At 36.4% G+C, this 14667-nt stretch overlaps 2 protein-coding genes across 3 annotated transcripts in view; both read left to right on the forward strand.

Annotated features, from left to right (window-relative positions):
* The first annotated feature begins 2360 nt into the window (after positions 1-2360).
* LOC107722929 (acyl carrier protein, mitochondrial-like) lies at positions 2361-4593 on the forward strand. 2 transcript variants are annotated; one of them, XM_016531428.1, is made up of 5 exons: positions 2361-2567; positions 3428-3556; positions 3684-3771; positions 3964-4070; positions 4573-4593. In XM_016531428.1, exons 1-4 carry the CDS (start codon positions 2364-2366, stop codon positions 4053-4055), a joined length of 513 nt encoding a protein of 170 aa, XP_016386914.1. In that variant the 5' UTR covers positions 2361-2363; the 3' UTR covers positions 4056-4070; positions 4573-4593. The 2 variants fall into 2 exon arrangements, with proteins under 2 accessions (XP_016386914.1, XP_016386912.1); XM_016531426.1 differs by lacking the exon at positions 4573-4593 and adding an exon at positions 4164-4566.
* Positions 4594-6557: 1964 nt separating this feature from the next.
* The window catches only part of LOC107722969 (uncharacterized threonine-rich GPI-anchored glycoprotein PJ4664.02-like), a 9770-nt gene continuing 1660 nt past the window's right edge, over positions 6558-14667 (forward strand). The window contains exons 1-9 of the mRNA XM_016531472.1: positions 6558-6806; positions 7915-8271; positions 8772-11036; positions 11158-11228; positions 11395-11453; positions 12126-12283; positions 12406-12565; positions 13298-13489; positions 13722-13943. Coding sequence (XP_016386958.1) covers positions 6764-6806; positions 7915-8271; positions 8772-11036; positions 11158-11228; positions 11395-11453; positions 12126-12283; positions 12406-12565; positions 13298-13489; positions 13722-13943 — 3527 coding nt within the window. The 5' untranslated portion in view covers positions 6558-6763. The remainder of the gene's footprint in view (positions 6807-7914; positions 8272-8771; positions 11037-11157; positions 11229-11394; positions 11454-12125; positions 12284-12405; positions 12566-13297; positions 13490-13721; positions 13944-14667) is intronic.

Consider the following 14667-nt stretch of genomic DNA (forward strand, 5'->3'; position numbering starts at 1 on the left):
TTTTTTGTATTTTTAGCACAGTAACCCAGTAATCGCGGCAACCGCATTCCTCTCCGAAAAGCAAGAGACTAGATAAGAAAGAGGTCTAAAATTTATCAACACCATGTCCCGAATCATGGCCAACTTTAGCGGCAACAACCACACACAAATGTAATACCCACAAGTACATACACACAGTGGCGCCTGCAGGTGTACGGCTGTATGCACTGTGTGTACCACGCACGGATGTACCTAAAGAAACATTTGAACAGAACTCCATTTGATAACAAATTCGTTGGTCTGTGTTAAACAACAGGCGATCTATCGCTGGAATGTGGTACGGCGAGCGCTCGTTGCTGCTGTTATCAGTTCTCTCTTGGCACTCGTGCACAATGCGCTTTGTTCTGGTAAAAGCACAAAACAAAATGCACACAAACATGTCCTTGCTCTTGATATACAATCACTGATGAACACCTTTGGTTTTAATGAGAGAAAAAAAAACTACACGAGGGTGGATTAGAACCCAAAACCTCGGAAATGCTTGACAAAACTTCTACCACTAGCCCACTGGAGCACACGAATAATTTATTCGTGTGCGCATATTTATTTATTTACTCAGTACTGTGAAGAATCTCAGTACTAACTGTATTTTATTATTAATACGTTTATTATTAATTTATATTAATATAGTTGCATGAGCCTTCTGCTTTGGGATTCTCCGCTAAACTTCACAGACAGACTTCATTTAGAACGAGCGCGCCAAACAGACGGTGCTCAATTAAATAGGAGCGCAATAATTCTGACTAAAATATACATTTCGCTGAAATATTTGTAGTTGGACAATAAATGTGGCATGTAGAATTTTAAACCTACAAATAAATCTATTTTTATGATAGCACGGACTGTAAAGTGACTGTAATGGGGTAATCAAAATAGCCTAACATTTATTTATTCATTTTCTCATTTATTTTCATTTTTAGTTTAGTGAATTTAACTTCCGCTTTAAAAGCCTTATTTTTGTTTTTAGATTGCAATGTTACAATGTTAAAATGTGATTTAACCCTTTTTTGCACATAATATAAAGGCTTGCATGGCTACATTCACTTTATTTGTTTTCATAGCCTTTAATATGTATTGTTTTGTTGGACAACATTGGGCGGTAAGTGAATATATATATATATTAAATACAGATTTTTTAAATACAAATACAAAAACGAAAATACCGAGATATATACCGTATATCGCAAATCGGTCAAAAAATACAGAGATATGAATTTTTGCCCATATCGCCCAGCCCTAAATGTTAGCAGTAAATTCAAATCAGTACATATTTGTCTCTTTATCTAGGTTAAAAGATGATGTCTTGGGCTCTGGGCTTGTTGGTGTTTTCCAGTCTGGTCATCTTGCTGTTTGGGATCTTAGAGGAAGCGTGGCTAAAGTTGTCCGTGTGCTGAATGAGTTGTGTCGACTAGCCCGCTGGGCAGGACCAGACACGCTGCTGACTGGGTATCTGAATGGGGATGTTAGTGTGTTTCATATAAATCTACATAAACAGACCATACATCTTTAATCACTTTTATTACTTAATAAAATAAAAATGTGTTCATTAATGCCATTGTTAATAATAAACATTAAAAATGTTACACAGGGTGTTTGTTGAATACAGTTAATATAAGCATTGCCAGAGGAATATTTGTATTTGGATGTGATATGTAAAATATATTTTACAAAAAAAACTAAATCTGTGATTTGACTTAAAGGGGTCATATGATGCGATTTCAATTTTTCCTTTCTCTTTGGAGTGTTACAAGCTCTTGGTGCATAAAGAAGATCTGTAAAGTTGCAAAGACTAAAGTCTCAAATCCGCGACGCGTTTCAGAAAGGCAGGGCATAGAGAAACAATAATGTACAGTATGTGGAAAATAATGTGTTTTTTGAACCTTAAACCGCATAAACACATTTCATTACACCAAATACACAAAATAATGTTATTTTTAGCAGCATCATATGACCCCTTTTTAAACACTTTTAATGTCTTTAATGTTGAGATTAAAGTTTTTAGCTGAGAAAATGTCAAACTATAATTTTTTTTGTCCCTACTAATATGTAACGAAGCATTCATAGTGATAGTCACATTTATATGATGGATGTGAGATGTGTGCGTGCGTGTGTATAAAACACACAACATACCGCATTAATAAAGAGGAAAAAGATGACAACTTCGCTTTTATAGTTGACGATTGATTTTCTTTTATTGTGGTAATATGCTCTAACATGAAATGTAGTTTATTTATTGATATTAAAGTTAAACATTTACTTAAGTTACATTCATAGATTAAAAAAAAGTAAATTCGAGAACTAATTTTGGATTCAGTGTGTCGCGCATGCGCAGTGGCAGTCTCGTGCATTGTGGGAGCGGATTGAGAAACATGGCGGCGCGCATCATTGGCCGGTGTGTCCGATCACTGAATTACCGTTCTGTATATTTTAATCGTATCAATACTACCGCGACATTAACAGCAGCTCCGCTCACCCATGATCGAACATTTTCATATCTGACTAATGGACACAAATCTCCGCTGGCGCAGGTGTGTGTTAGTTATTGACTCATGACATCCAATGACCTACCCGTGCCTTAGTTAGAATGAGTTCAGCCTCATTTCACTTCATTTCAGTGTATTAACTATATGCAGCCAGAAAATAAGTTTGAACCAAATAATCTGCATCTACCATTAAGGATAATGTTTCTAATTTAACTTCAAGTGTTATTATGTGGCTGAATAGAGACTGGTCTGTATGTTTTGTTTTTTAATTATCTCTTTTGCAGTAATCAGTTCTGGTTTTTATAATTACAATGGTTTATATACATGTATGCATTGCAAGATTGTATGTATACCTTTATAATCGTTTAAAAGTATCTGTATTTTAGCTGTCTATATATTCTGTGTACTGTGTGTGTATAGTATGTTTGCTGCATCTTTCTTTCACATCTACATTCTATGACATTTAACAAATATATGATTTACTTATTACCTCATCATAATACTCATGTATCATCGGCTATTATTGAACTGAACCTCCAGATCAGTGTTGTTATTGTTAGCTAAAACTGTTAGAATTGTTTTTGTTAATTGAAATTGGAAATATAAATATTAAAGGGGTCATATGATGCGATTTCAATTTTTCCTTTCTCTTTGGAGTGTTACAAGAAAAACTTAAAATAATAATTTTTCTTTTTAAAAAATGTTGCATTGGTAACTAAGTGAAATAGGTGAGTTTTAAGCTGAAGAACTAACATTACTAAAACTGAATCAATAAATTAAAGCTAAATAGAAATAACAATTCAAAACAAAACAACTAATACTAAAATAATACTGCTCCAGTTGTCTGTCTTAAATAATAATCTTTGCAAAATGTAATTTCTAGGATGTTTTGTTTTCTTTTGTAGATCTCCAGCAGCTCATTTCAGGTCTTGCAATGGAGGCAGTATGGTGACTTGCCCCCATTAACCCTAGAGACTATCCATGACCGTGTCCTCTACGTCCTGAAGCTCTATGACAAGATCAACCCTGAGAAGGTAAATACTCCCATCGGTTTGATCAGATAGACATGTTTGACTGAAATATTTCAAATTATCTTCAAATATATTGCATACAGCATATTTAGTGTGCTTGATGATATTTTAAAAGTATTTTACTTATTAGCTTCAGGCTACATCTCACTTCATGAAGGATTTGGGATTGGACAGTTTAGACCAGGTGGAGATCATCATGGCCATGGAAGATGAATTTGGTATGTAATTGCATTTACAATAGTTTATATTCTAATTTCAAGCATAATGTTTCTCCCATTATGACCTTTGCTTTATATTTATGTATTATTTGAATGTATGCATTGTTTTTTCTGGTGTATAAGGACTTTTTATACATGGTTATGGATGAATATATCTAGTACCCAGTTGATAGTGTTTGCTTTCACGTACAGGTTTTGAAATCCCTGATGTTGAAGCAGAGAAGTTGATGACACCACAAGAGATTGTTCAGTACATCGCAGACAAGAAGGATGTTTATGAATGAGCATAAATAATCATTGTGAGTTTAATTACTATTCAGATCTTCTGACAATTTGTGTCACTTCAGGTGAACCTTACACTTATGGATGCTTGTTTGTTCTTTTTCGTCCAGATAAAGATAATCCCGTCAAATGGCAAAGACCATGGAGCTTTTGTCACAAATTGTTTATGTTTCTTCTTTATTCTTTTTGTATTTAGATGCATGTTTAAATCAGTGTTCATAATTTTGTTGGTCTGCAGCATTCTCTGCTAGATACATTCACAAGCTCCTCTTTCAAACAATGAGAGTGTGCAAATAATGTGAATAAGTCATATGAATTCTAGAAAATAAAGACTTTAAATCAGTTTAAAGGACCTTATTTATGTCTTCAGATCTATGTTATGAATCTGTGCCAATGTGATCAGTCTGTTCATCAATAGATCAAGGGTTTGTTTTTTGACAGTTTCTTTGTTTTCTGTTATGTGGGTATAGAAAAGAATCCCACCCCCCTTTAAAATAATCACATTTTGTTGCTTTGCAGCCTGAAATGAAGACGGACACAGTTTTTGTTTTATCCAGCTATATTTACTCAGTGCAACTTATAACATCCAAGTGAAAGATATAACACCAACATGTCAGGAAAAAATAAAAAAACAGTCACTTAGAGAGTCACTTAGTTCCAAGATCACAAGATCCTTCATTCTAATATGCTAACATTCTAATATTTGGTGCTCAAGAAACATTTCTTATTATTATCAATGTTGAAAACTGTTCTATTGCTTAATATTTTTGTGGAAAGTGTGATACATTTTTTTCAGGATTTTTAGATGAATAGAGAGTTTAAAATAACAGAATTTGAAATAAAAATCTTTTATGTTATAAATGGCTGTCACTTTTGATCAATGTAATATGTCCTTTCTGAATAAAAGAAAAATGAATAAAAAAATCTTACCGAAATTTTGAATAGTAATGTATAAAACAAGAAACTTCACGATTTCAGATTGGCTGTATTTGGTTTGTTATAGCACCGCCTACTGGAAATTCTTTCCAAGTCTAATATTTACCTGAAGACTTTTCCAGAGTTTGAGCCAAGACAGTTTAAACAGGTTATATTAGGAAGCAGTACTTAATCTTGACCCCCTGAAGTTAATGCTAATAAAACTAATACAATCTTCCACTATAACCTTTAACTAACACCAAATAACATTAAGCTGTTGACATTTATTGCAGTGTGGGTTTAAAATAGTGATACTTTGACATTTTTGTTCACATTTGCTCATGGATTCCTTTAATGCCATTTCTAAAGTTTGTGTATTTCAGGATCGGCTCCTCAGCATAAAATAACTGTGTATTTCCTTCAGAATATTAAAAACATTAAATATTACACAGTCAAATAATCTGCCTGTGAAGCAAAATGCAGAGAACGTGAATTCAGTGAGAACTAATGTATATCACAATTTAGGATTCCAGCAAAACTATTAGATGATTTATGATATATCATTCATCCTTAATTTAGACTTTAAATAAGCAATATGTCATTTTTATAAAAGCATGCATGGTTTATTCAAACTTGGGGTTTAAATTTAACATTCAGCTTGGTGTGCAAGAGAAGAACTTTGGTTGATGTTAAGTTCAAAAGGGCTTACATTTAAAAGACACTCCTATATTATGGACTTAAATAAGCCCATGTTTCCTTTTCAGGTGTAATAAATCCTTTGCCCTCCCTCTGTGTTTATGTGTGTGTTAGTATGTCAGTGGACTTCTGCAGTGTACCTCTTGCTGTGATGATGAGAAGCTAGGGAGGGACGCTCCAGGCATTTCCTCCTTTTTTTTGTGTTTGTGAATGTCAGGATTTCTGTGCATTAGGAAAAGGTTAGGCAAAGTTTTAAAGGGGTCATATGATGCTGCTAAAAAGAACATTATTTTGTGAGAACTTAATCTGAAATGAAATTATGAAATTTAAATTAGGCAAATGTTTGAGTTTTATTTAATCTCAGAATAACTTTTTAGTTTTTACTTGGCTTCACAAATACAGCTCCAAAGGAGAAACTGGTTTGGCCTTGAAGGACCGTGTGTCTAAAAATCTGAGCTATTTAACATACCCTCACACAAATTGTGGTAATACTGTGGTAGGCTATTCCTTGGTTTATAGGTGCATTCAGTCTCCAAGTGTTGTCTAAAAAGTCTTGATTTTGAGACACAGACACTGTGCCAACGATCTCTGAATGACCTTATATATGTAGTTAATCTATTTTCTAGTTTGAATTGACAGCACAAGCTCGTCAGGGGAGCGCAAACAAACACTCTCTCTGTTTTCTCTCACACAAACACACACAACCTGGGTTATTAACCTAATCTTGGAATCTCCTCAGTCCCCTTAACTTTTAACAGCTTCCGTCCCATTTTCCCTCTTAAAAATATGACTAATCGTAATCATATGTCTGCACAGTGTCCTGTTTTCTACAGCCCGTAGGCGAGCTCGCGAGCTCACAGAAACGCACATGCTCGCGCGAAACTCATAAAGTGAGCTGCGGTCGGTTCCACAAGGTTTCTGCGGAGGACTGAAGGATGAGCTTAACTCCTCTATAAAGGTCCTAAAAACAGAAAGAAAACTGATAAGATACTTGTGACTAGTTTAAGTATTGTCTACATCATATTTTAGGGTTGTTAAATAATCTTTATGGAATTAACTGTGAGAACGGATACCTTCCTGGAATGTTTTGGCTCGCAAAATGCGTCGTTTTGTGTATATTTTCTTATTTATTTTCTCTCCAGGTAAGACGTCCATTTCATTCATATACGAAGAGATATTGACATGCTAAACACATTATAGTCCTGTTTTTATTATATCCGGCTTCTCTCCAAAGTGAAGTCATTGCTATCATTAAAGAAGCTTGAAATAGCAATACATGCATTTGTTACATCCAGGCTTGACTACTGTAATTCTCTGTATGTTGGTGTTCCTCAGTCCTGTGTTTGTCGTCTGCAGTTAGTCCAGAATGCAGCAGCTCGGCTTCTTACTGGAAAGTGCAAATATGAGACTGTTACACCGGTTTTAATATCACTTCATTGGCTTCCAGTAAAGTACAGAATTGATTTTAAAATTCTACTTTTTGTTTTTAAATCTCTTCACAATTGGGCCCCACTGTACTTAACCGAGTTGTTACAGCCTCATACTTTGTCGAGATCGCTAAGATCTACTAATTCTGACCTGCTGCATGTTCCTAGGACAAGGCTAAAAACGAGAGGTGACCGTGCCTTTTCTGTTGTCGGCCCAAAACTTTGGAATAGTCTCCCCTCTCACATCAGAACTACCCCAACCTTGTCTGTTTTTAAATCAACTCTAAAGACCTATTTATTTTCGTTGGCGTTCGATATCCCATGACAAATTGTCTTTGACTTTGTTCTCAGGAACGCCACACATTTTACAGCTTGTGTATATTCTGTGTATATTTAATGTGTAATTTTGCAATTTGCCTATTGTTGGTATAGTGTTGTAAAGCACTTTGGTCAACTCCGGTTGTTTTTAAACTGTGCTATATAAATAAAATTGTATTGTATTATAAACCTTGTTTAAAATGTGTCGATTAGCCATTCTAGATTCTTTAGGAAAAATGTAATTGATATAGTTTTTAAAGAATTATATTGTGATTAATCTTATCCTTATTAAAAAATGATCACGGTAACCTTAAAATGTACCGTAGTGGGCCTAATTATAACATGGTACTGAATTATTATGCACCACATAATTTACACACAAAACATACTGTTAAAGTACAAAAGTACTTCAAAATATACCATGGTACTGAAATTCATGACGTAACTAAAAATATGTAATGATTCTTAATATATTGAAGGTGACGGTGATGATGTTTGTCTGTAGGAAACACACTGTTGAACTTGAGGCAAAGCTGTGGAGGGAAAATTCTTGGAGAGAGGACCGGCTCAATTCGGTACTCTTTACACCCAAACAGCCTTTTATTTAACAGAATTACCAGCGACAGCACAGAAAAACTGTTGGACGTTACCTGCACATGGATTATTGATGCACATGAAAATCAGACTGTTTGGATAGAGGTCATTTCTGTTGGGGAAGGTGCTCATATTGGAATTAAATTTGGGAATGGGAATACACTGACCTATGAAAGAGAGGAGCGGGTGCTATTCTCTGGCACTGGGAGAACCATCATTGAATGGAGCTTGAGAAGGACTGATGAAACCTTTGCCACATTACATCTGAGTAAGTCACTTAAAACAAGACCAAGTTTTTAGACATGGTCCCATCTTAATACCATCTTTGGACATGTATAATTCCAATACCACAGACAGTACTACATGGTACAAATCAACAATGATTTCTGAAGAATCTTGTGACACTGAAGACTAGAGGAATAGAGGAATCTGAAAATTCAGCTTTGCCATCACAGAAATAAATTATATTTTAAAATAAACCAAAATAGAAAACAGTTATTTTAAATTGCAATTTTTTTTTCACAATTTTACTGTTTTACTGGATTTTAAAAAATAGCCTTGGTTACCATAAGAGAATTCTTTCAAAAACATTTAAAAAAATCTTATTGACCTCAAAATTTTGATCAGTAGTGTATGTTAAAAGTATGAACAATACCCAGTGAGAAGGTTGTTGTATGTTTGTTTATTTCCCTTAGTGTTGGAATCTTGTGTCTTGAATAATCTCATAATTCCTGTTTCCATTCATCTTTGCGTGTGTGTTTTTCTCAGAATGGAACACGTCAGAGGACAATCACACTCTTGCTTTGGTTCCTTACACCCACTCTGATGCTGACCCAGTGTCTCCCTCTCCGAATGGCTCAAACGATGTAACCAGCATCTCTGACATTGCAGTGAGCAGCAATGCAACCCCTAAAACACACTCTCTCAGGGGTGAGAGTATACAGCAGGGCGGAGGTGTGTCTGACCTGGACGATAAGCGCAGACCCCTCTTTCCGCAGGAAATCACCAACAATGGAAAGGAAACGGCTGGAGCCTGGATCTCCGACCTTCCACTCACTGGCACACATTCTTATTCTGATACACAAACCAGCTCTGCCCTTGACACACACGTGAACACGCTCGCAATATTGTCCACTGAACCTTCTTTGGCTCAGTCATCCACTGAAATCCAATTACCACTGCTGTCTGTACAAACTACACCCCGACAGGCAACTGATGTGGCTACAACAAGTGCACTTTTAGCCACAAATGATGTTGCACACAGTGAATTACATAGAGGAAATTCACAGCACATGCGCACACATGCACATGAATTGCACAAAATTCACTCCAAAACAAGTCAAAGAGGTGATCCAACTTCAATGTTTCCGACTTCCAGCTTTATGATAGTAAGTCCACATTATATTCAGCCATTCAACAAAACTTCTAAACATAAAGACTTCCTTAGTGACAGTTCTTACAAGGCTAAAGCAACCACAGTGACGGTCCCAAATAAAGATTTGTTTACAATATCGGAGAACACTGGGACGAGTCAATTTGATTTAATTTTTTGGAGTTCAAACACAATCTCAGACGACAACCAACCAATATCATCAGAGATGGACAGGACAGATCGCTCTCCAAGGTCAACTAATCCAGATCAAAACATTACTAATCAAACAATCTATGATGATTCAGTACTCACTACTAGTACGCCTGCTACAGAATCAAAGTTTCTAAATGTTAATCAAACCAACACATTAGCGTTTTCTGAAAGCAACACGGCTGAATACTCAGGTTACTCCATGTCTCCAAGTGAGCCACCAATAAATGTTACCAGTGAGAATGAGCCAACAACTTCAGACGAGTTCATGCGCACTTCACGGAACACACTTGCAACTCCAACTTTAACTTCTTTGGGAGCATCAACCACCCACATTTCACACACCATCAGAAGTCAGCACGATACAAGCACCCAAGAAATCAGCTCTGCATCTTCGTCAATCTCTTACTGGACTTCTCACAACAATAAAAAAATCAGTGCCTTCACCACCTTCCCAACTACCATCCCTCCAGACCTGACCCCTACTAAGAGTCCTAGTACACCAGAAGGGGACAAGGGTCTGCTACCATCTGAAAGTGATTGCCTCGGTCATGCATGCACCTCGTATTTACCATCTACAGTAAGAGGCAAACAAGAAATCCCCATCACCAGCTCTCCATCAATCTCTCTGTCGAGTCCTCAGATTAGTCCTAATGTGACTTCTGACCTCATGGTGGAAGATAGCACTACAGTGAGATTTGAGAACCGCACTGATTTAGAGGAACCTGGTGTGTCCCCATCACAAGTCCAGAATACCAACACAAAATCAAGTATGCATACTGAATTCCCTATATACACATCTACACCCCAGTATTCACCTCCATCTTCTGAAAACACGCAGAGCAATGTAGGATTTTCTGATGTAAGTGATATCAATGAGATGAGTAGTGGTCAAACAGAGGGTAGAAGTCATCTGAGTCCTACTCAGACTAGTGCGACAAGTTCAAAGATGACTATTGGCTTATCTCCTTTTAATGACATTCATACTGGATCAACAGAAATCACTAATGGCTTTACTGCCCACACTACTGTCACATTGAGGACTTCATCTGACATCACAACTCCTTACATCTCACAGGCCAGTACAGCTGATCGTGGCATTCGAACCAGCACATCTATTAGTATGACCACTCCACATTGGGAAAGCAGTCAGACCTCTGCGGTTCATCCACCCTCAATAACTACCCCGCAGATTAATCCACACGCCACGTCCACAGAAACGACTTCGTTCCAGGTCCAGACACACTTTCCAGTGCATAAGCCCAGCACTGTCAGACCTCCCCAACATATGACCACAAGCTCTTATCTTATCCAAACAAAAGCACACACAGTATCTACACAAGCAGTCACTCGGACATCTTGGATCCATTCTACCGCATCCAGCTTTGACAGGAAGTGGCCACATGGACGGCATTATTTTATAGTGAAGGACCAGCCAGCAATCATCAAGGGTGAGATACAAATCTGTCACATTTGCTTCTTTGAGACCTATAATTTATCCCTTTTCCACATTTCTCAGTAAACATTAATCTTGTTTATTTCCTGAAAAGTATCGGTTCTTCTGTTTTTCAGAGAAAACATTTCAAGTACTCTTACAAATCGTCCTGGAAAGAGATTATGCCCCTAGTATGAAGTTGCATGAGGTAAAACCATTTGAATTACTTTATATACTACTATTCAGTCTGTGGTCGATACATTTTTTTTTTTTTAATGTTTTTGAATGTTAGTGTACACATACTCATGTCAGCTGATGGTTGATGGTCATATGATTGCCATTGCAATGATGTAAATAACCATCCACGCCTGCAGGTGGAGACATTCCTGCAGATCCTTTCTGGATTTCAGAATCAACATGTGACCTGGCACAGGTAAAACACTTTACTGACATATACGGTATATATTTGTAATTGATCTTTTTCGATATATGCGTTGAAGTCACTGTGGGCTAGCTAAGAGTCTAGACATTGCTGTAATTATTGATGAAATTCATCATTCAGTCAGTACTTAGGAAGAATTTGTTGATGCATATGAATGAATGTTTCTTTTATGTGTAATTGTGTTCTTACTAATTGTTTAAACTGCAGAGAGTTTGTGAGATTGTGATTCCAATGAAATGTTAAAGCAAAATGAAACTAAAAATAAAACATCTTCTTTTAAAACAGAACATATAATTATATTATTATTATATAAAATATATTATAATACTATTATATATAAATAATAATAAAAAAAATCCAACAATCAAAACATTACACATTTTAGGTTTCAAATCTAAGGGAGTACTTCAGGTATATACTTTAGATCGCAGTGGTTCAGCAGACAAGAAGATTTTGAAAACCTGATCTAAAGTCTACCTGAAAACCTGATCTAATATCTAAATGGATGATGTGTTAAATGTTTTTTTTACATAGAAATCTTTTGCAACAAATTTAAATGTCTTTACCATTACTTTTGATCAATTTAATGTGTCATTGCTGAATAAAAGTATTAATTTCCTTAAAAAAGTCATTGATTGATTTTGTGATGGTTGTTTTCATAAGTGGTCCAATTCTGCAAACAGTAGTCCAGTTCCAAACAGTGGAAGCGCTGTCCTGGCTGGGAAGGGTGGAGTCTCTGTTACAGCAGGCGGGGTTAAACCCACTGCCAAAGAAAGGAATATTTGTGGGTGGAGTTAGAGTGAAGAATATTACTGTGGGAGGTGAGTGTTGAACAAGATCTTAACCAGTTACATCTATCTTAGATATGTTTCGCATTTATTTCTATCTGAACCAATCAGATCACGTATCATACCCTAATATGTTTTCTTTCTTTCCCTCTCAGGTTTGCAGACAGATGTTTGTGAATGGCTGTTTGAATGTCTATCTGGGTTCCAGTGTGTTTCTTCAAAGGGCAATGCCACCTGTACATCTGTGTGCCACTCTGAATACTGTAAACATCAGGGAATCTGTGTCCATCGCTTCGGGCAACAGCCTATTTGTCAGTAAGTTACATGTACAGTTACAAGCAGGGTAGTTTAACATAGCAGATTTCTGACTTGCGGCATAAAACCTGGTCCTAATTGCAATGTATTCTGGTCAACACCTGCTCATTTATACAAGAAGAAACCATAGAGTTTCCAGGAGGACTGATTAGCCCTATAAAGCCTGAAATATGAAATAATAGTCAGAAAAAAATGCAATTTGGTGCAGTTGCTGAAATTGTAATATTTTAAAATTGTAGGGAGCAAAACATATAATGCAATGCAATACAGTGAAGATTGAGAAATGTACAAATGAATGTTCCTCAAAAGCCTGATGTATCATATTTGAAAAATACATTTTAGCATTGTTTTTCTAAAACATGATGTGTGGATAATCAAGTAAACCTAAGTTGCATCAGTCCAGTAAGTGTTCATCATGAAATATTACTAACAATATAAAGAGGTGTTGTTTACTTCATTAAAATTCATAAAGATTTCACAGTAAAAAAGACACGTGTACCACGACTTGAAGAAAGATGGTTATACTAAAAGCCAAGGCCTATTACTTGCTAAAAAAAAGTGTAAATCAGACGGAAGGCATGTAGTTGATTGTGTACAACAAGAAAGTTTTTGTCTTGTTGGTAATTTAGGGGCTTTAAAAGTTTGCATATCACATTTGATACAGCAGGCTATATAGGGTTAAACAACTGCTGAAATATCTTGCAGGTATGACCAAGCTCTGTCTTTCTGAAGGTGTCCTGTTGGGGAGGATTACTGGTTTATGGGTCAGCGTTGTGACTTCCGCATGACCCGGCCGCGTTTGGTGGGCGTGTGCTTTGGTGTACTGGTTGCTGTTGCAGCAGTCATGGCTCTTCTGTCTTATCTCACGGTGCGCCGATTTAAAACCATGCTAATGCAAGCCAAAGTGGAACAATCACGCAGCAGGTATCACATGTTCAATCATTTTAAACAAACACTCCCATGCACTCATCTGTAGTAGCCTGATTTTGTTATTGGAAATAGTTTGCAGGAAACTGTTGGCCAGTTAAAACAAACCATGGGTTGTGATAGCGCCACTAAAAGCGACACAGGGAGGGACGGGGTCAAGTGAACACACATAAAACACTCTTATATGTGAATTTTATTAATTTATTGTCTTCTGTTTCTGTGGACACAGTTATCGCAGATTTAATCACTTTGATGAGCTTTCGGCTCGTTTTTGGGGAAGGTCCTGGCCGGGTTCTCAGGATTCGTTGGACAACCCTGCCTTCACCCGCTCTGATGAATTATTACACTTGCGAGCACTAGACCGTACCTGCTGTTACCATGACGACACTCTTTCTGTGGTATCCACATACCACGGTAGTGGAACACACCTCAACACCATCTATCCAAATGGGTAAGATTTGCATATTATTGAATAAATCATGGTTTACCATAAATACCATAGTACATGAATTTGAGTAGCATGGTACACTACTGTTTGGTGTTGGGATGTTTTTAAAAATATATTTTTAGAAGAAGTCTCATGCTCACCATAGCTGCATTTATTTGCTAAAAAATACTGTAAAGTAGTAATATTGTGAAATATTAAATTTTCTGAATTTCATTACTCTAGTCTTCAGTGTCACATGATCCTTCAGAAATCATTCTTACAATTTCTTATTATTAGAAGTATTGAAAGCTGCTCAATATTTTTGTGGAAATCGTTGTATTTTTTCATGATTCGTTGATGTATCGTTGATTCGTTCGATGATGAGAAATAAATAAAAAACAGCATTTATTTGAAATGGAAACATTTTGTAGCAGAATAAATGTCTTTAATGTCACTTTTGACCAATTAAAGGGGTCATATGATGCTGCTAAAAAGAACATTATTTGGTGTATTTGGTGTAATGAAATTATTTTCGGCAACGAAACACACAGCGTCTTCACAACATGGCAGTGGCAGCAACAATAAAGTTACGCCTTCTTTCTTTGCGTGAACATTTGGGCGGTGTTTTGCAAATCTTCCCACATCGTGACGTAGACATGTGGGGGCGTGTTTAAACGAGGCGTTTTAGGAGGGCGTGGATCAGTCTTAACTTTTATAAAGAATATCTCTTTGGATTTGAGACTTTAGT

This window comes from Sinocyclocheilus rhinocerous, unplaced genomic scaffold (assembly GCF_001515625.1).
Source record: "Sinocyclocheilus rhinocerous isolate Xijiao unplaced genomic scaffold, SAMN03320098_v1.1 scaffold3, whole genome shotgun sequence".
In the NCBI taxonomy this organism is placed as follows: Eukaryota; Metazoa; Chordata; class Actinopteri; order Cypriniformes; family Cyprinidae; genus Sinocyclocheilus; species Sinocyclocheilus rhinocerous.